General features: G+C 36.4%; 1 protein-coding gene across 2 annotated transcripts in view; it reads left to right on the top strand.

Annotated features, from left to right (window-relative positions):
• LOC121880154 (G1/S-specific cyclin-E-like) overlaps positions 1-21,318 on the top strand; it is an 84,230-nt gene that overhangs the window by 28,708 nt on the left and 34,204 nt on the right. For both annotated transcript variants that reach the window (XM_042387290.1, XM_042387364.1), the window contains exons 4-6: positions 7,062-7,156; positions 7,336-7,537; positions 21,006-21,117. In XM_042387290.1, the coding sequence (XP_042243224.1) occupies positions 7,062-7,156; positions 7,336-7,537; positions 21,006-21,117 (409 nt within the window). The remainder of the gene's footprint in view (positions 1-7,061; positions 7,157-7,335; positions 7,538-21,005; positions 21,118-21,318) is intronic.

The raw sequence follows: 21,318 nt of genomic DNA on the forward strand, positions 1-21,318 counted from the left end.
ATTGCTTAGTGTGACTTAAGGACTGTAACATTTTTATTACACAAGCAGATACAGCAACAAGGGAATCTTTTCATTTTTATTATGTACAGTAGAATGTCGATATAACACGACATACTTTCCAAGAGAAGTCGCTTTAAACCGAATTCGCACTAAATCGAAGTGTTGTTTCAATAGAATAATTTAGTATATAAGGGATTCATTCGTCCTAACATGGAGTACTGCTCTCATATCTGGGGTGGCTCTTCTTCTGTCCAACTGTTAGATAGGATGGAATCAAAGGCATTTCGTCTTATTAACTCTCCTCCTTTAGTCGACAATCTCTCTTCCCTTTCTCTTCGCGGCAATATTGCTTCATTCTCTCTCTTTTACAGGTACTTTAACGGGCAATGTTCGGTGGATTTGGCATCCTGTGTACCGCCAGCAAGGCCGTGGGCTCGTAACACACGTCTTGCCCGCGGTGCCCACCGTTTCTCTGTGGATGTTGGTCACACGAGAATAACCCATTATAGTACCTCCTTCTTTTCTCACACAGCCAAACTGTGGCATGCTCTGCCTTCTTCTGTGTTTCCATACTTATACAATCTGTCTCATTTTAAAAAGCTAATTTTCCGGCATCTTTGTGGTGTAGATTAATGCAGTACAGTCAACCCTCACTTTACGCGGTTAATGTAACCCACGGGGTACCGCGGAAAGTGAGAAACGCGTAAAGTGAATAACATAACATATGGGATTAAATGAAATAGAGACCAGCTGACCCCCAAACTCCACTTTTTCCAACACAATACCTATGTTCTAGTAAAAATAACATCTTAATTTTATGATGGTACATGCACACAATTAATACTTAAGAGAAATAGAGAAAAACAGTCGCCAAGTTAATGTCCATTTAAATAATGGACACGACTCCCTCCCCCTCTTCTCACACTACACTGCTGGCTCTTCCCTCTGAGAAATTTTTGGGGGAAAACCAGGTATAGTAATAAATAATAACCTCAAACTAAAGTTAGGATAATATAATTGACATTGCTGGATTCCTTGTAAGACCAGGAATATTTTGAATATAAATGTCATATATTTTTCACAAAAGATAACATATTTACTCAGATTAAACATTTTATCTAAAATTTGTATGTCTAATGCAAAATATATGATGTTTATATTCAAAATGATCACCAAATTGTAAGAATTCCAGCAATGTAAATTATATTCTGGCTGGGTAATTTGTATGAATTTTATGAGCTAAAACAAATATCTTCAGTTAATAAAAAAAAAAATATTCTTGACAACACTATCTGTCAATCAAAGTACCCCACCTTGCCTCCCCCCTCTTCCAACCCTGCGGTCAGTCCCAACCCTCCCCCCCACCCCCCACCAATCCTCCCTTCAAGAGAAGAGTGGGTGAAAAAAATAAATTTTAACATTTTGTATTAAATAATACCTCAGATTAAAGTTAGGATAATATAATTGACATTGCTGGATTCCTTGTAAGACCAGGAATATTTTGAATATAAACTTCATATATTTTGCACAAAAGATAACATACTTACTCAGAGTGAACATTTTATCTAAAAATTTTATGTCTAATGCAAAATATATGATGTTTATATTCAAAATGATCATCAAATTGTAAGAATTCCAGCAATGTAAATTATATTCTGGCCTGGTAATTTGTATGAATTTTATGAGCTAAAATAAAAATCTTCAGTTAATAAAAAAAAAAATATTCTTCACATGGTAACAGATGGTCGGTCGCCGGTCCCTCCCTCCCTCCCCCCCACCCCCCACCAACGTCCCTACTAGATAAATGTGTGGGAATACCAGACTGTTTACCTTTTTAGTAATAAATAATAAATCAGACTAAAGTTAGGATAATATAATTGACATTGCTGGATTCCTTGTAAGACCAGGAATATTTTGAATATAAATATCATATATTTTGCACAAAAAATAACATATTTACTCAAGAGTAAACATTATATCTAAAATTTGTATGTCTAATGCAAAATCTATGATGTTTATATTCAAAATGATCATCAAATTGTAAGAATTCCAGCAATGTAAATTATATTCTGGCCGGATAATTTGTATGAATTTTATGAGCTAAATAAAAAAATTATACTTCACCGTGTAAAGGGGTACACCCACCGCGGAATGTGAGCATCCTGGGTTCTGGCAGGGCACCGCGTAAACGTGGAAACGCGGAATGTGGGACCGCGTAAAGTGAGGGTTGACTGTATAAACTTTTTCTTCTCTGTTTTCAATTTCTTTCTGTTATTTTTTTTTCCACCCTCCAGGCCCCGTTGTGTGCCCAGGTGGGCTAATTCCCATAAAAAAAAAATAATATGACGTTTATATTCAAGTTATTCACTGTCTTGCAAGGATTCTAGCATTGCAAATTATATTCTCCTAACTTTAGTCTGTGATATTATATAAGATGAAAACTGTAAGCCCATAACCACCCAACCCTGGCTGGGAAGAGGGGAGGGGGGAAGGTGACAGTGACATGTTTGACAGTTGGTGCCAAAGGTCTAGTGAAGTATATATTTGTTTATTTATGTTCTTTAGATTGAGTTTTTGTTTTTTGTTTATAAAATGTCACAGAAGTGACCGGGAGAATATCATTTACATTGCTGGAATTCTTATAAGATATGATTAATTTGAATATAATCATGCTATAGTTTGCACTAGAAAATTTTTTTAGTAATCATTTGGTACACTATTTTGAGTACATGTACAGTACAGCTTTGCCCATAGGACAGTGTAGCGTGCCCAGAGAAACAATAGGCACGAATTTGAAAATATGATGCGCCAGATTGACTCTCTTTAAATTAAAACACTGTCCTTAATTGTAGGTGTCGCTTTAAATCAATAATCTTAAATTGAATCGCTTTAAATCGACGTTCTACTGTACTGTGTTATTTCTACCAACACCGAAGTTTGTTTATAAATCCAGAAGGTGTAGGTATGCAGACCATTGGGTGTAATTCTGGGCCCAACAAATGTTTCTGCCTATCTTTGGGGTAAAAATTTGGGTCATGATGTATGATTGGCACCTTGGGGTTACTTGTGGAACTTTGTAGGGACGAAAGTCAAACCAACCTGACCTACATGGGTGTGTGATTGGTGATGATGAATATGAAGTAAAACTGCATTTTGTTTATATGTTTTGGATTAAAATGTGGCATGATTAAATAGGAAGGATTATCAGACGGAGCAGAGGCATAGCCATTGTTGGGAGTAGGGCAACCTTTGGTGGCATTCTTGCAGTAATGAGAATGCAGAAGTGTGCAGATTTCTTTCTATTTTTCCTATTACATTCTCCTACAAATGGTACTTTATCTCGCACACTACAGAGTGAGGCGTTGCCTCAGTGATATCCCAGTCCCATCTTAGAAAGATCCTGGTTGTTACTCAACTCCGCTGGACATTATTTAATAAATTGTGGCTGTTTGTCTCATATATATATATATATATACAGGTATAGTGTATATATATATATATATATATATATATATATATATATATATATATATATATATATATATATATATATATATATATATATATATATATATATATATATATATATATATATATATATATATATATATATATATATATATATATATATATATATATATATATATATATATATATATATATATATATATATATATATATATATACACACACACACACACATACATGTACATATATACATACATACAGGTTGTACCTCTCTAGTCCGCATTCTGTGGTCCGGAACGATTTTAGTTTGTCCAATAGGTAGCTTTTTTTTTTTTTTTTTACTTATCTGATTATTATTATTATTACAGGAGTATTAAATTTTTGCCCCTCAGGCCCCAATGTGGGTCAGTGACCTATGCCCGGGTGGGCTAATCCCCTTAAAAAAAACAACAAAGCCGCGGGAAATTAAGGTTTGTTTACATCCGGCAGTTCGGCTGCTCTCTCTCTCTCTCTGCTTGTCTATACAGAGTACAACATTTAACCCTTCAATATATATGAGCAGTAAATAAGTGTTGCTTTCATATTCTTATGTAGAGTAATGACGATATGTTTTCACATGTGCGCACTTACATACGCGCAGTCTCACTTTTTTTTTTACCATTAATGGTTAGCTACTTATATTGTTCCATTTATTAACATTAAATAACATTACAGGTACTTCAAACAACCATATTAATTTTTTTACATTAATTTTACTACAGCTACAATCAGGGTCTTATTTTCTTCAGTTTTATATGTAGAACCAATCAGTCACTGCTTTTGTAAGCTTTAACATAAACAATGCCGGCAGCCGTCTCGTCTCCTCATGTTTTAATATTCCACATATTATTAATAAATTGCATTGTTAATTTTGCACACACAAACATTAATTCAATAAAAACAAATTCAGAAACATTAATTAAAATATATATGAACAGTAAATTAGTGTTGCTTTCATATTCTTATGTAAAGTAATGACGATATGTTTTCACGTGTGCGCACTTACATACGCAATCTCTCTTTTTTCTTTACCATTATCGTCAGCTACTTCTATTGTTCCATTTATTAACATTAAATAACATTACTTAAAACAACCATATTAATTTTACTACAGCTACACAACCAAGGTCTTATTTTCTTCAGTTTTATATGTAGAACCAGTCAGTCACTGGTTTTGTAATCAACGAAAACAATGCTGTGTCATTTCCTCGTGTGTTTTAATATTCTACGGATTATATATATATATTATTAATGAATTGTATTGCTCATTTTGCACACATAAACATTAATTCAATAAAAAAGACATTCAGTAAGAAACAATAATGAATCTTTTGTACATAAGCGAAATGACGCTGTTTACACGATTATGCACGTCGTCTGCACGTTGGCGGGCCGTTCAAACCCGTCAAAATTCAAGTTTCCGCCCTCAAAATTTTTATTTATTTTTTTTTGTGTGTTCCAATAAAATAAGTTGAATTAAAAACTCACGAAATTTGAGAAGCTACTGTACGACATTTAACCCTTCAATATGTCTTCAAAGAGACCATGATGCAGAGAAAGTGGTGCTAGTGCTTCCAAGCATAAGCACAAGTCACTATCTATCCAGGAAAAGGGTGAATTTCCATGGTCCGGCAATTTCCATGGTCCGGCACCGGTCAGATCCCGAGGTTGCCGGACTAGAGGGGTACAACCTGTACATACATACATACAGTCATGCGTCGGTTTACGTCCATTCGAACAACGTCCGATCGCATATATGTCCGTGGCCCCCCCAAAAAAAACTTCCGTGACTTCTGCTGGACCACCACTCCACGACCCACTGACAGAGACACGATGATCCTTCCCATACTGGCCAGATATTATGTGTTAAAGGAATATCCTTTCTTAGGCTTTCGTGAGCATTTGCCTACAGGTGTAATGTTAACCTACATCTATTGAGGATAAAATCTTTCACCTACAAATTGACAATAACACATTTGCTGTAATCAGACATATCTAGTTGCCTCAACAATAGCAACCCCAATTGCAATTGCGGTTGCAATTTCAAATTCTGTGTCATTACTAAGGAATAACGAAGTCTCTGGTGCACTGCACTCTAAGATTAAGAGAAAACGGACTCAGGCGTCCTGAAGCGAGAGAAAACTGACTCCTATGATGGGGAACACAAGCACTCACACGTGCCACTCATACTGACAGTGTCACAAGCACTCACACATGCTACTCATACTGACAGACTTGACACTCACTTACTTGACAAGTTTTACTAACCATTAGTTGTGTACGTTATCTAGTGAATTTAGTCAATATTGTACAGTACAAGTACACTGCAATACAGTGGTCCCTCGGTTAACAATGGAACAAACCTGTACTGTACATGTACTAAATTATTATGGTACTTAAATTGTTATGTCTATTGCAAATATAGATTGTTTATACAGGTATTCAAATAAATCACTATCTTACAAGAATCCCAGCAATATAAGTTATATTCACCCTGGTCGTTTGGGTGGCAAATTATGAGAAGAGCTTAGTCACTCTTAAGTATTGATAAATAAACATGCAGACCTTCAGCGCCAATTGTCAAATCTTATCTCAAATAAATAAACAAACACCAGACACTGTCACCTCACCTCCCCCCACCCCCCCCCCCATGCTCGCTGTCTACCTCCCTCCTTGTGTTCCCAGACAAAACATTGGTGATAACTTTATGCTTTAAGGTGTTTATTATATATAATATCTCAGACTAAAGTTAGGAGATTATAATTTGCATTGCTGGAATCCTTGCAAGACAGCCAATAATTTGAATATAAACGTCATATGTTTTGCTCAAGATATAAAAATTGTTGTACATTAGTGTACAATACTGTAGTACATTTTATAATATAAAGTTTTTAAACTGTATTTTTGGGTAGATGTACATAAATTTCTTCATTTATTTTCATCCATTTACATGCACACACCATACTAAAAGAAACATAAAAGAAATAAGTGACCTTAGTGCAAAGCTGGAGTGCACATGTACTAATTTGATTCCGGTACTAAAATTGTTATGTCTAGTGCAAATTATAGCATGTTTATATTCAAATTAATCAGTATCTTACAAGAATCCCAGCAATGTAAATTATATTCACCCAGGTCATTGCACTGGCTTTTTATAAGAGAGAACCTTAGTCACTTAAGAGCTGATAAATATACACACGTTAGACCTGGGCCAGTGCCAACTGTCAAACGTACTACCTCCCCTCCCCCCATGCCCCCTCGCTCTCTTGCTCCCTCCCTCCCTCTCCCCCATCTGCCGAGCGTTGCTGGAATCCTTGTAAAACAGGGAATAATTTTAATATAAACGTCATGTATTTTGCACAAGAGATAAAAATTAATCATCTGTATCACATTACAGTAGTGATTTAAGAGTAAAAGTGTATATGTACGTATATAGTATTCCACATACACGTAAGTATAAATACAAAGTTTAGGTGATGACCGGAGAACGTCCATTTTGGTTAACGTCACGTTTCCAAGAACGTATATTGTAAAGTGTTTTATTTTTGCATCAGCTGCATCAGCCATTGGGTGATGTGACATCAAGCCTCAACGTTGAGAGGGAGCGGTCAGTAACTCCAGACAACCCAGTTCCTGATGCATGGAACAAGTATGTCTATTGTGTAGTTACTTAGTTATCAGTTATGTGCCTTCCATTGAAGTTGTAAATATTCATGTAAACAAGATGTTTAAAGTGAATATATACTCAAGCTTTTATCAGTATTACAGTACTTTAAATTTTTAGGAAATTCAGGTTGGAGTGAGTTCACTGTTATCAATTTATTTTAGGTTTCGGGGCTTGACGTGCATCCCAACGCCACAATCCACGAGAAAGCTACCATTGCCAAAATTGAGTTGGGCAGATCAAGGACAAGTATGGGCGCTCATGTGCCGGAAGGACCGCCTCTACCCTCGACGTCCAGACTACCTCACTCAACATCCTTCACTACAACCACGAATGAGGGCAATTTTGTTAGACTGGTTGACAGAGGTACACAAAATTTTGTTCGTTTCTACCACAAAATTTGAGGTTTCTGAACTAGATGTCCTCATTAATTCTTAGCTAAATGCAGTAATTACTGTGATATATATGGCATATACCTGTACTGTATGGATCATAATTATAATGTACAGTGGTCCCTCGGTTAACGAACGGTTCGATTAACGAAATTTCGGTTAACGAATTAGTTCCCATAAGGATTTTCAGTTTCATTAACAAACAAAACTTTGATTAACAAAATACTTACGACAACCACGTTTTGTTGTGCGCATCAGCTGATCGGCTAGTCCGCTAATACAGTAATTGGTTCTATGTTTACATTCGTTTCCAGTGAAGTAAATATCAAGAAAGTTGGTCACTTGAATATTTCTGCATTTTTTTATATTAAAATTATTGGTCATTCTGAAATTTAGTTAATATATTGATAATATAGACAGTACAGGGAACAGTTTTTGTGTGCCCATCAGCTGATTGAATCACCCAACAACCCTTCTCAGTTTAACTTTGCTTACAGTGGATTAAACATCGATTTAGTTGGTCTCTTGAATATTTTTGCATTTTTACACTAAAATTATTGGTCATTCTAAAATTTAGTTAACCTATTGATAATATACAGTGCAGAAATTATTATGAAACATGAAGAAGGCATTAGAACCAATGCAGTCTGTAGCGAATATGGCGTTATCATCGACTACCTCTACTATCAGTTGCTTGATATGTAAACAAAGCTGCCGGTAATACAACATACACACCTCAAAGTAAGTTGAATTACAGTATTCCATTGTTTTTTATTTATTATCGTACAGTATACTGTACAGTACAGTACTGTATTTAGTTTATATTTAATGTTTTGTTAATTCTATTACTGGTATACAGTACTTTGTATGTAATTTTTCTGTGAGTTGGAACTAATTACACAATACCATTGAAATAATAGATTCGGTTAACGAAATTTTCGGTTAACGAATGACTCTGTGCAACGAATTGTGTTCGTTAACCGAAGGACCACTGTATTATGTAACTGAAGTAACATAGAATAGTACAGTATAGTTCATGTATATACTATGTGATAGAGAGCCCTTTTATGAACTTTTTTGTTATAATGGTTGACTTGTGAGATCCCTATCAATAAATATTTATTTTACATGAATCGGTAGTTGACTCAAGATCTAGTAAGGCATCAACTTCAATAAACTAAGTTTAACTTTGCTTCAGTAGCTCATAGGCTTCAAACTATACTCGGCCATAAAAAGTAATAATCTTACCCACTCAGCTTCCAGTTGCACTTTTTGGGATTCATCAACTTTTAAAACAGGATAAACATTGAAAGTACTCAGTGTTGTTGGTGGTATTCTGTAGTGTGGAGTCATGCCTCAGTGTTGTGGTGGCATTCTGTAGTGTGGAGTCATGCCTCACAGTGTTGGTGGTATTCTGTAGTGTGGAGTCATTCCTCAATGTTGTTGGTGGTATTCTGTAGTGTTGAGTCATTCCTCAGTGTTGCTGGTGGTATTCTGTAGTGTGGAGTCATGCCTCACAGTGTTGGTGGTATTATGTAGTGTGGAGTCGTGCCTCACAGTGTAGTGGTATTCTGTAGTGTGAAGTCATGCCTCACAGTGTTGGTGGTATTCTGTAGTGTGGAGTCATGCCTCACAGTGTTGGTGGTATTCTGTAATGTGGAGTCATGCCTCACAGTGTTGGTGGTATTCTGTAATGTGGAGTCATGCCTCACAGTGTTGGTGGTATTCTGTAGTGTGGAGTCATTCCTCAGTGTTGGTGGTATTCTGTAGGAGTCATGCCTCAGTGTTGTTGGTGGTATTCTGTAGTGTTGAGTCACTCCTCAGTGTTGGTGGTATTCTGTAGTGTTGAGTCATTCCTCAGTGTTGTTGGTGGTATTCTGTAGTGTGGAGTCATTCCTTAGTGTTGTCAGTGGTATTGACTCCGGTATCAACATTTCTTAAATTTTTTATTGTAATTTTTTTAAAAGAATGGACTCTTTATCATTAAATGGTGTCAATATATTTTGTTTACGGATCTTTTATTAAAACAGTCTTGTAGAGAATCTATTCAGGATCATTAGAGTTGAGATAAGATGTGCAGTTTTGACTTTAGGAAAACTTTCCCCAGCACCCAGAAACATTTTGGGAATGTGCTTAGACACTTTCTGTTAGCTTTTGAAACAACACTACCATCACTTGCTCTCTTGCTCATGTTGAATAGGGATGCAAAAATGCTGTAAGAAACCTGAGAAAGTTTTTCTCCAGTTCTTGTTCCAGATTTTTTGAAAACAAAAGGCCCGCCAAGCTCAGAGTGTTGTTTACCACTCATTAGCAAGGCAGCTTCGTTGCTCAAGGCGCTCTTCCTTTTTTTGTAATTTTTTTTTTATAATATATATTGGGATTTAGTTATTATTTATATGACAATGTAATTTTAATTTATTTTTATGAAATTTTGGTCGTAAATATGAATGAAATAAGGATGTACAGTAAACTGAATTGGGTCCTAAATTATCTAGGGTTTTAAATACGAATGAAATAAGGATGTTAACTGAATTGGGTCCTAAATTATCTAGGATTTCAAATACGAAAAGTTGTTGGACGAATCGTTGTTATCCGAGGCTTTACTGTACAGTTGTAACTCGACACACTGGATTAATTGGGGCAGATCCTAATCAGTAAAATGTGAAAGTCCAAAAAAAAGGGATCTAGGGGGTGTGGGTTTTGGACAAAACCCTGCTTATATGGTCTTTCAAGAAAATCAGACATGAGTGTTGTTGACATCTGTTTTCACTGATATGAATGTTTTTTTACTATACAGTAAGTATTATATGTAAGTACTGGTAGAATTTGTGGAAAAGTAATTTCAATGTGGTCGTGTGCCTAATGAATAAAGAAAAAATTGGGAAGTGAGATTATATCTGGGTGCAGCAGGCAGGAGTTAAGAGTGGTGTGGGTGGCTCCCTCCCCCAGGACTCCTTAAACACTTCTTCATGCAATTTCATGATAATAGCCATATTATTTAGGTTCATTTGGTGCTGAGTTGATATAATATCATACAATAGTAAAATTTACCACAAAAAAGAATTCCACACTCAACCCCAGATGGGTTATTGCATATTATTAAATTCCTGGTCTTTTGTTACAAAGGGCAGCAGCCAGCTGTTTGTCCTAGCTCCATCACCATGTTAACATCATTCTCCATCTCCTGCTTCTAGAGCGTGTAGTATCTTTATCAGGAAAACTAGAGGGTTTTAACCCTTAAGCCCTGGGTTAGAGTGTCGCTGGCAGTACCCCCCCCCCCCATGCAGGGGTAAATCGAGAAATATCAAAACTTTTCCAAATTTTTTTTAACCTTTTTAAATGATAAAACAATTAAAAAACAAGTAAAAAAAAAACCTATATATTAGCCCTCTATAAACTTCCCTGGCAGTGGTGGAGGGGGGAGGGATATAAGGGGACAGTGTTGTTTTGACAGTTGACCTCGTGGTCACCTTCGCTCTTACCAGCTATATGTAGCTCGCCTTTGTGTCCGAGATGGCCAATAATGCATATATTTACTGATCATGAAACTTATTTGCTATAAATAATTCATTTAGAATATTTTATTTGCATTTTTTTTTCATAAAAAGTGCTTGGCAACACACACACACAGTTGGTCGCCAGGCTGTCTGGCTGTCTTTGTGTTTGGTAGAGCAAGTAATGAATAAAATAATAATAATTTGACAATTAAATACATTTATAACATAATCATAGCATTATTTTCCAGTAATACTACACTACAATACAACTACAGTAAGGCCGCTCTTAACGTCGTCCTGCTTAACGTTGTTTCGGTACTATGTTGCTAAACTTTAAAAGACCAAAAATTTGTTTAACGTCCCGGTGATCCAATACTACTGTACTGTATGTCGTTTTGCGTCGTTACAGACTACATTTTACGGTGTATCACCCTCTCTCGTCTGGCCGCGCTATGCTCTCATGGTGACTCACCACCCACCTCCTCCTCTGCCGCCCTCCTCCGCTCCCATCCTCCTCCTTTGCTCCCACCATACTCCTCCTCTTCTGCTCCACTACCCACCACACACTCGCTCTACCACCTCCGCCCATTGGTGAGTACCAATACAAACTTAGTACAGTAGTACCCCGATTTACGCGGTCAATTGAACCCACGGGGTACCGCGGAAAGTGAAAACCGCGTAAAGTGAACAACAGAACATATGTGATTAATTCCAATAGAGACTGGCCCGAGCCCCAAACTCCACTTTTTCTGACACAATACCTATGTTGTAGTAAAAATAACATCTTAATTTTATGATGGTATGCACACACAATTAATATTTAAGAGAAATACAGTCGCCAGGTTAATGTCCATTCAAATAATGGACTCAACTCACCCCCTCCCCTCTTCCCAGTTCACTGGCTCCTACCTCTCTGAGAAATGTTTGGGTGAAAACACTAGATTTTAAAGTTTAGTAATAAATAATACCTCAGACTAAAGTTAGGATAATATAATTGACATTTCTGGATTCCTTGCAGGTCAGGGAATATTTTGAATGTAAACTTCATATATTTGGCACAAAAGATAAAATATTTGCTTTGTGTAAACCAAATTATTACATTAGATGTAAAATTTGTATGTCTAATGCAAAATCCATGATATTTATATTCAAAATGATCATCATATTGTAAGAATTCCAGCAATGTAAATTATATTCTGGCTGAGTAATTTGTATGAATTTTATGAGCTGAAACAAATATCTTCAGTTAATAAAAAAAAAAAATTCTTCACGACACTATCTGTCAATCAAGGTACCCCACCTTTTCTCCCACCCTCCTCACACTCACGCCAGCTGGGTCGGTCGGTCCCAACCCTCCCTGCCAGAGAAATGTTTGGGAGAAAACAGTACAGTATCTTTACATTTTTAGTAATAAATGATAACTCAGACTAAAGTTAGGATAATATAATTGACATTTCTGGATTCCTTGCAGGTCAGGGAATATTTTGAATGTAAACTTCATATATTTTGCACAAACGATAAAATATTTGCTTTGTGTAAACCAAATTATTACATTAGATCTAAAATTTGTATGTCTAATGCAAAATCCATGATGTTTATATTCAAAATGATCATCATATTGTAAGAATTCCAGCAATGTAAATTATATTCTGGCCGGGTACTTTGTATGAATTTTATGAGCTAAATAAAAAATTATACTTCACCCGCGTATATGAGTAGATGCACCGCGGAAAGTGAAAGTCCGGTTCTGGCGAGGTACCGCGTAAATGAGAAATCGCGGAAAGTGAAACCGCGTAAAGCGGGGCAATACTGTACAGGTTGAACCTCCCTAATCCGGTATTCTATTGTCCGGCACCTCCCTTTGTCCGGCAAAATTTTAGTTTGCCGGATGGCCGCTAGTACCCACCGGCGCTAGTATCCATGGTTCGGCATACCCTTTGTTTACATCTGGTCTTCGTGGAGTTTGGTGTGTTTCTAGGTATTTCAAGTGTTTCTGTAATATTTCACTTGTTGTTTACCCTTAATATGCCTACTGAGCATATTTATTTTATTATTTAATTTACTGTACAGATATTTTTTCTTCTTTACAGGTGAACATCACCAATTTATGTACAGGTTCAGGTACCGTAACTATTTTGTCATTTTAAGTGCAGAATGAGAATTATTATTTATCTATTTTCGTTTATTATAATTACACTGTACAGTAGAACGTGGATATAACAGGAGATATGTTCCAAGAGAGGTCGCTTTAAACTGAATTCACACTAAATCAAAGTGTTGTTTAAATGAAATAATTAAGTTTGGTACAGTACTTGAGAGAAACACAAAATACTAAAAAGACTGAGAGTCTACCCAGATGCACCTCAGCCCATCTCCTAGAATAAACAAAACATTGTTTTTTGTAGTATTATGTTAAAACAAACACTCATAAATCAACACAGCTAAAATTAAGGGATGCGAAATGGTCTGTTTACTGAGGGGGGGGGGTGAGGTGATATGTTTGACAGCTGATGCCAAGGTCTAGTGCTTGTTTATTTATCTGTCCTGAAGAGTGACTTTAAGTTTGTCTCTTATAAAATGTCACTGAACTGACATGTTCTAATTAAGTTTATTACAAAGGCTAAAATTTTTATCTCTTGTGCAAAATATATGACATTTATATTCAAATTATTCGCTTTCTTGCAAGGATTCCAGCAATACAAATTATATTCTCCTAACTTAGTCTGTGACATTATATAAGATAAAAACTTTAAGCCTAAAACACCAAACCTTGGCTGGGAAGATTGGGGGGTGACAGTGGCACGTTTGACAATTGGCGCCGAAGATCTCGTGAAGTATTTATTTGTTTATTTATGTCCTTTAGATTGAGTGTTTTTTGCTTATAAAATGTCACAGAAGTGACTGGGGAGAATATAATTTACATTGCTGGAATTCTTATATGATAGTGATTAATTTGAATATAAACATGCTATAGTTTGCACAAAACAATTTTTTTATCATTTAGTACATTATTTTGAGTACATGTACAGTACAGCTTTGCCCTTAGGACAGTGTAGCGTGCCGAGAGAAACATTAGGCGCAAAATTTTAAATATGATGTGCCAGATTGTCGCATCAGTAATACTACAGTATGTATTTTACAGAGACCACCTATGGTTCGGACAATTCTATACTCCGGCACCGGTCAGGTCCAAAGGGTGCTGGGTTAGGGAGGTTCAACCTGTACAGTAGTTCTATATACTATTTTCTATAGAAATGTCAATGATTTTCTGTATATGTAATGTATTTCATTGGGCAAAGGGAGGCTCAGGAACGTAACTCCCGTATTTTATCTATTTTTGGGGGGGAAAAGTGATCCGCTTAATGTTGTTTTGCTTAATGTCGCATTTTTAGGAATGTAACCCCGACGTTAAGCGAGGACTTACTGTACACTATTTTTAGCAATATTACTTTGATACAACATGATAAAATGGACAAACAATGGAAATAAAACAAACAAAAGTAGGTAATTACGTTCAGGAAGCTTCCCTGTGGCCGAGCGTGTAGCGTGACAGGCAAATAGTCACACTGGAACCTGATTACCCACGCTGGGCATTTAAAGAGTGGTGGGAAATGGCGCGCGTTTTAGTACGTCACCCGATGCTTGCTAGTCGGGCGTCTTAGCATGTCACCCGGGATGTAAGGTGGAGGTAGGGTGGGGGATTAGCGGTGTTATATTACTGACCTGGTGGAATGTCAGGTCACCCTTTCTTGGGTGGAGAATTAGCGGGTCTCATGACCTGAAGACGTCTTGAATTAACACCAAAGCTAAAGAATTATTAGGGAGATTGTGATAAGTACACTGTAAGTATAAGTGAGCAAAGTTGTATCCCTTCTACATTACATAACATTTTAAAATATAGAGTGAGAAAGCAGAAAGGTGTGGGTGATTAGAGAGATGGAGTGGAAAGGATTGATAACATGCACCAGTGTTACCAAGTGATACACTCAGCAGCTGATTGTTGTATTAATTCCCCTGTGTGTGTGTGTGTGTGTGTGCGTAGCAACTAGGAGATGTTTATACTCTAATTAATCGCTATCTTTCAAGAATTCTTGCAATGCAGGTTATATTCTGCTTAATGAAGTCAGTGATATTTTATAAGCGAAAAACTTATACTCCCTGCCTTTTATAATTATCCTTGAGTACACTATGCTATAATTTCCCCTCCTGGCTGTCGACATCCCACCATCCCCCCTCCTGCCAGCCAGCAGGAGGTGATAACGATTAATGGGATGAACTTTGTTTTAGGCTTTAAGTTTTCTCTTATAAAATGTCATAGACTTGACTTGCGAGAATATAACTTGCATTGCTGGAATTCCTGCAAAATAGCAATTAATTTGAGTATACAGTGTAAACATTGGATAGTTTGCACAAGAGATAAAAATTTTAGTTCTTTAGCATAGTACATGAGTACAGTAATATGCTGCTCAAAATATGGTATTTTCACGGGGAAAACTGGGCAGGATATTATGGTATCGAATTTTACTGAATATTTCAAATAAATTCTTCTACCAGTTCCCTACACATACAGTAAAATACTTATTTTTACCTTCTAATTCAGCTTGTCATTTAAGGATATAGTATTGGAAACGTCTCATAGAGGATCATTATGGTATCAAATTCATCTCTTTAACATAAATAAAGATTCTAACGTTTGAGTGAAGTGTCTGCCTATTCTAGGCTAAAGATGACATGATCTGCTGGTGAGTACAATATACACAGTAGTATATATTATTATGATAACAGTATGAACAATAGTGGCGTTTGTGTAAATAACTATAGCTCGCCCCACAAGGGGTCACAGCTCAGGGTTGAAGTATCCGCAAGTCCAGAAAACTGTGAGGACAAACTTTTTCGGAGTGAGAGTTGTGAACTTGTGGAACAACCTGCCTGAGTGTGTGGTAATGGCACCGAGTGTGAGCTCTTTCAAGACCAGACTTGACCAGTACTGGAGCAGGTTCAGATACATTCAGGAGCCAAACATACCCAGTACTTGCCAACAGTGCGTAACAGAAACGTGACCGATCGCCTAAACGCCTAATTGGCCGATCAGTGGCGGAGTATAAAAGTAACACAGCTGTATTCAAGCCCCTGTAGAGCTTTTATTTTTAAAATATATTTATTTCACCAATTTTCTAGATAAAGTTTTCAGGATTATTTTGATAAAAAAGGTGGTATCTAACGAAATTAGAACTGAATTTACTGATTCTGGTATCAATATTTCTTATCTTTTTTTATATATCATATAGAAATATTTAGTTTAAGGATATCTTATTGGAAACGTTTCATGGAGAATTTATTTAGGATCATTATGGTATCAAATTCATCTCCCTAATACAATTAAGCCATGCTTGAGAGAGGAAGGGGGAGGGGGGGACTGACCACATGATCCTACCATGTGTGTCTGCGCACCATTCTTGCCAGAGTTTCTTTCTTAGGAAGAGTACCTGCAGCATCAAGTGGGTACTCACTGGTGCAGTTTTGTATAACAGTCAATGTCACTTCCTCCGACTGTCTGGCTCTTTCTTTAATTTTCTTTACTGTTTTCAAGGACAGGTTATGTCCGGCATCAGGCGGATGTGAGTGATTACTTGCTTCTCCTTGAATAACGTCTTCTTCTGTTTTTAATCGTCCCCAACAACTTCCTTTGCGTTCACATCGTCAATATATTACATTGTCTTTCCGTTTATCAACGATGTAGGCTTAGACGTCAAGCAAAAGCCTTCAATTCAATTTCAATTGTTTATTCCTTGATAGAGGAAGCGGGATCCTAGTGCTGTCACTAGGTACCCCTGTACAATAACACCAGAAGCATCTGGCAAGTGTGACAAGTATATGCAGTATAAATATTATAAAGGGGCTTACTAAAGCCTAAGGAAGGAAGGAAGGATATTCCTTTAACACATAATCAATGTTATTTATATAATATCTGGCCAGTATGGGGAGGATCATCGTGTCTCCGTCAGGGCGTCACGGAAGCGCTGTGTGTGGGACATCTTAGGAGGTAGTGGATAAGGGTGCAGCTGTCTGGTCTTCTGCATAATGCACAAGAGCGTTGCTCAGGGGATGCGGGGATACCAATCTCCCAAGCAAAGTCATACCCAGTGATGATACGGGCAGCAATCACGTCCCCCTTCCCATAGACATACGAGAGGTCAGGAAGTTTACGGAGGACATTGTACCAGGTGGGCGGTAAAAGCCTTCTTCCTCCTCTTGTCGTTGGTATGAATTCCATGCTCTTAAAAGAAACAAATATTAAATAAAGTAATAATAATAATAATAATGATAGTAATAACAATAATAATAACAACAACAACAATAAAAACCGACTTACCTTTACAACCTCTGAAGAGCGACTGCATCAGAGTCCAGGCAAGCTGGGCTAACGTTTGGTTGGTTTGGGGCGTGGCTAAAAAGTTCGAACAAGCATTCTTTCAAAAACTTGACCTGATTTAACATGACTAGTTACGTCGCCCTTTCTTTTGTGTTTGTGGTGGTGTTGGTGTCTGGATTAGCGGATGTCATGTTTTTGACCTGACCTCATGATTTGTAAGGTCACCCTGTGTACATAAGCCCCTCTCAGTCCTTGTAATTCACTAGTTAAATTGAAATTGGGGAAAATAATGCTGATTGTTAACGAATAATGCTGAAGGGACAAAAAGCAGCCAATTATACTCACTTTACACTAGCTTGGCCCAGAAGCCACGCCCTCATTTCTATAAGTGAGTTGATTGGTTCATATCAAATGTTCGTTAAGCGGTCTATTTATTCATACTAATGTGTTCACTATTTATTATCAGACCTGTTCTTCTCTATAATAATGTTAAAAATTACAAAAATAAAAATGCAAATGATTTTTAAGGCAATAGCACATCAAAGAGGATGTTAAAAATGTTAAAATATGTATAACGAACGGTCGAAGTCAAAGACAAAAGTTGCGTTTGGATGAAACCTATCTATTATTTCTTTGTTTTGTAGCAAACAAAGTAAACAAACAAATAACACCAAGCATAAAGCACAAAAGACAACTACCTACAGTTTATAAAGGCTAGATATATTGCAAATCATTAACTGAAAAAATTTATAAACATACGTGCAGTTCTTGGGGAGGTACACTCAGGGGAGCAGCCACAGGCGAACTGCAGAGTTGCTAACAACATTTTACACGAAGGCGGGGCAAATCTATCACAAGGAGCCCAAATTTTAGCATGGATTCTTGAAAGTTTTTGCTTTATATAGTGGCCAGTCTATATTGTTATTTTTCCCATTAGTTTATGTATTTGCATTTTGCGAATTTGAATTTGGCACAAAATTTCCAGTCTATATTACTCGCGAAATACAAGACCTTACTGTACAATATTATTTATTAAGAGATGATAAATACACTACAATATTGTTTATTAAGAGATGATAAATACACTACAATATTATTTATTAAGAGATGATAAATACACTACAATATTATTTATTAAGAGATGATAAATACACTACAATATTATTTATTAAGAGATGATAAATACACTACAATAAACAATTCATGGTGTTGAGTGTGGGATTCTTCTTTCAGGAAAGTTAATTATTTTATGATAGTATTTTATCAACCTGGTACCAAATGAACCTAATTGATATGAGAATTATGGTGAAATCTCATAAAGACATGTTAAGGGGATGTTGGGAGAGGGAGCCACCCCCCCCCAACTGCTGCTCCCAGATCACTCTTGTCTCCTACTCACTCAATATACTCCTATCTTCTTTTTTTTATCTTTATATAGTACTATACAGTGCAGTGTTCAGTTTTCTCTTTATTCATAAGACAAATTCTGTGGTTACTTACATATAACACTTTACAATATTGTACATATCGATCATCTTGGTGAAAACAGTTGTCGGTAACCAGACTTATGTCTGATTTTTAACCCAGACAGTTCTGTTTCATATTTTTTATTTATTGTTGACGTAGTAGTGTTTTAATAACTTTGTTATGCACTTGAAGACCTTAGTTGTTGAAGTGCAGTAATAACATAATAATTGTACAGTTCCAGAAAAGCAGTGTTACCTTCCCCTCCCCCTCCATAGATTTGCTATTTTTGGATTTCCACATTTTTGGACTGGGGTCAACCCAAATTAGTCTTCTGTATAGTGCTATAAATTGTTAGTAAAGGCTAACAGACTGTGTCACATTTACTAGACAAAGATGCAGAATGGGGGTAAGGGTATAATAAGGCTTGGGTGATGGGTCACACGTGTCACCGGTTTTGAAGTTTACATGGCGACTGTTGAACCATGTACAGCAGGGGTGGTGAAACTTTTGAGGTGGAGGGCCAGATTTATTTTATAAGAGTTCTTCAGAGACTACCTATTATTTTCAGTGTTAATAATAATCTATGCAGATTTAATGGGTATGACCATGTGATAGCTAATTTGGTATAACACCAATTGTTTTAATTAAGTTCTGGAACTCTTAAGTGACAGGGCTTGATGTAAACACTTCTTGGCCTTTTCTGTTTATTAAGTAGCAGGTATATACATAGATATAATCTGAGAGAATAAATTATGAATTCTCTCCAGGGAAGTGTTGTTAATAGCACTTTGAAATATGAAGTGAACTGCTCCTCTCTGGGCCGTGAGAGAGTGGTAGCGAGCGAGCAGTGTTTACTGAATCAGCTGACCCTGGCTTGACCTTTGAGAGAGATGCAAGCCAAGTGATCTAGAGTCGTGAATAACATGTTATTCATTTGAGTGAATATTTATATAAAGCAAAGGTGCTGTTACACCCACTACCCTCCAACATCATCCCAATGTGGCTCTGCTATTATAAATTAGTCTTATTGCTGTAGACATATTATGACAAGCATAAGTGGTGAAGGAGCTAAGCCTGTCAGCTGTTTGTCCTTTGTAAAAAAACAATTCATGGTGTTGAGTGTGGGATTCTTTTTGCAGGAAAGTTGATTATTTTATTATAGTATATTTTATTATAGTATTTTATCAACCTGGTACTAAATGAACCCAATATCCTCTAAATTTCATCCAAATCTGCCAATAAATTCTGTTCCCCTGAGTCTCTCCTTAAAAAATAAAAAATAACCCCACTGAACTCGAGTATGGTCGCTGGTCACCCTGAGACCCTCGGCAGGCCAAAAATGGTCTGGCGGCCAGTTTCCTCCCTCTTAGTATGCAGTGTAAGAAATCCACACCATGTATAAATAATAAAGGATCACAATTATTTGACTACAGGGGGTCCTCGACTTATGATTGCTCGCCAATATGAACAGAGTTAAACCTGAAATTTACAGTTTTATTTACCTGATGACTTATTTTTTTTTACTTTCAATAACTGTATTTTGGTACTATTTCTTTTGTCTTAAATTAAGTGATTTTAGATGTATATAAGGACTTAGGTTATGATATACTGTAGTGGGATTTTAAACATTGTTCTGTAAGTACGGTATGCACATAACATGTGCTCCGACTTACGGGAACAGAACCCATTCGTAACCCTGGGACCACTTGTATTTATAAGTGAAACTGCAGAAAATAACCATGCAAAATAAGGGCACCTTAACTTGTGTCTTGTGTCTACTAGAAGCGTCCATACAAGTGACTCCTTCAGTAGAACTGACCATACATTGCATTTCAGCAGCATTTTTTCTCAAATTGAAATTATTGATGTAATAGTAGAATCTGTTTTAGTTTGACCTATTTTTATTTAATTTCTTTTGGTGATTCTACCTCTTATGGTTGAAACATTATGACTTTAAAAAATGTAACTCCCCAAACCAGATGCAAGATGATCATGCACCTGTAAGTTGGCTTAGTTTTAAATACAGTATTAATATGAAAACATTTTTGTTCTGTTCCAGTAAATTTCTTCTTGTGATTTCTAACATATTGTAACTTTTACATTAGGTATGTGAAGTGTATAGGCTACACCGTGAGACCTACTACCTGGCCACAGACTTTATTGACCGATACCTGACTGCCTCACAAGATGTTCCCAAACAGCAACTCCAGCTTATAGGTTTGTATTATTTTGTCTATTTGTTGGGTTATCTCAAGACATTATGGGTGGATGACAATACATTGCATAAACATATTACAAATTAAGAATTATAATGCAAATAATTAGTTAAGCATTTTAAAATTATGAATTGTTTTTGAAAAAATGGAAAATAATTAATGAATATAAACTTGCTTATGATGATGCACAATTACAATGAGA

This window comes from Homarus americanus, unplaced genomic scaffold, assembly GCF_018991925.1.
Source record: "Homarus americanus isolate GMGI-L3 unplaced genomic scaffold, GMGI_Hamer_2.0 scaffold51859, whole genome shotgun sequence".
NCBI lineage: Eukaryota > Metazoa > Arthropoda > Malacostraca > Decapoda > Nephropidae > Homarus > Homarus americanus.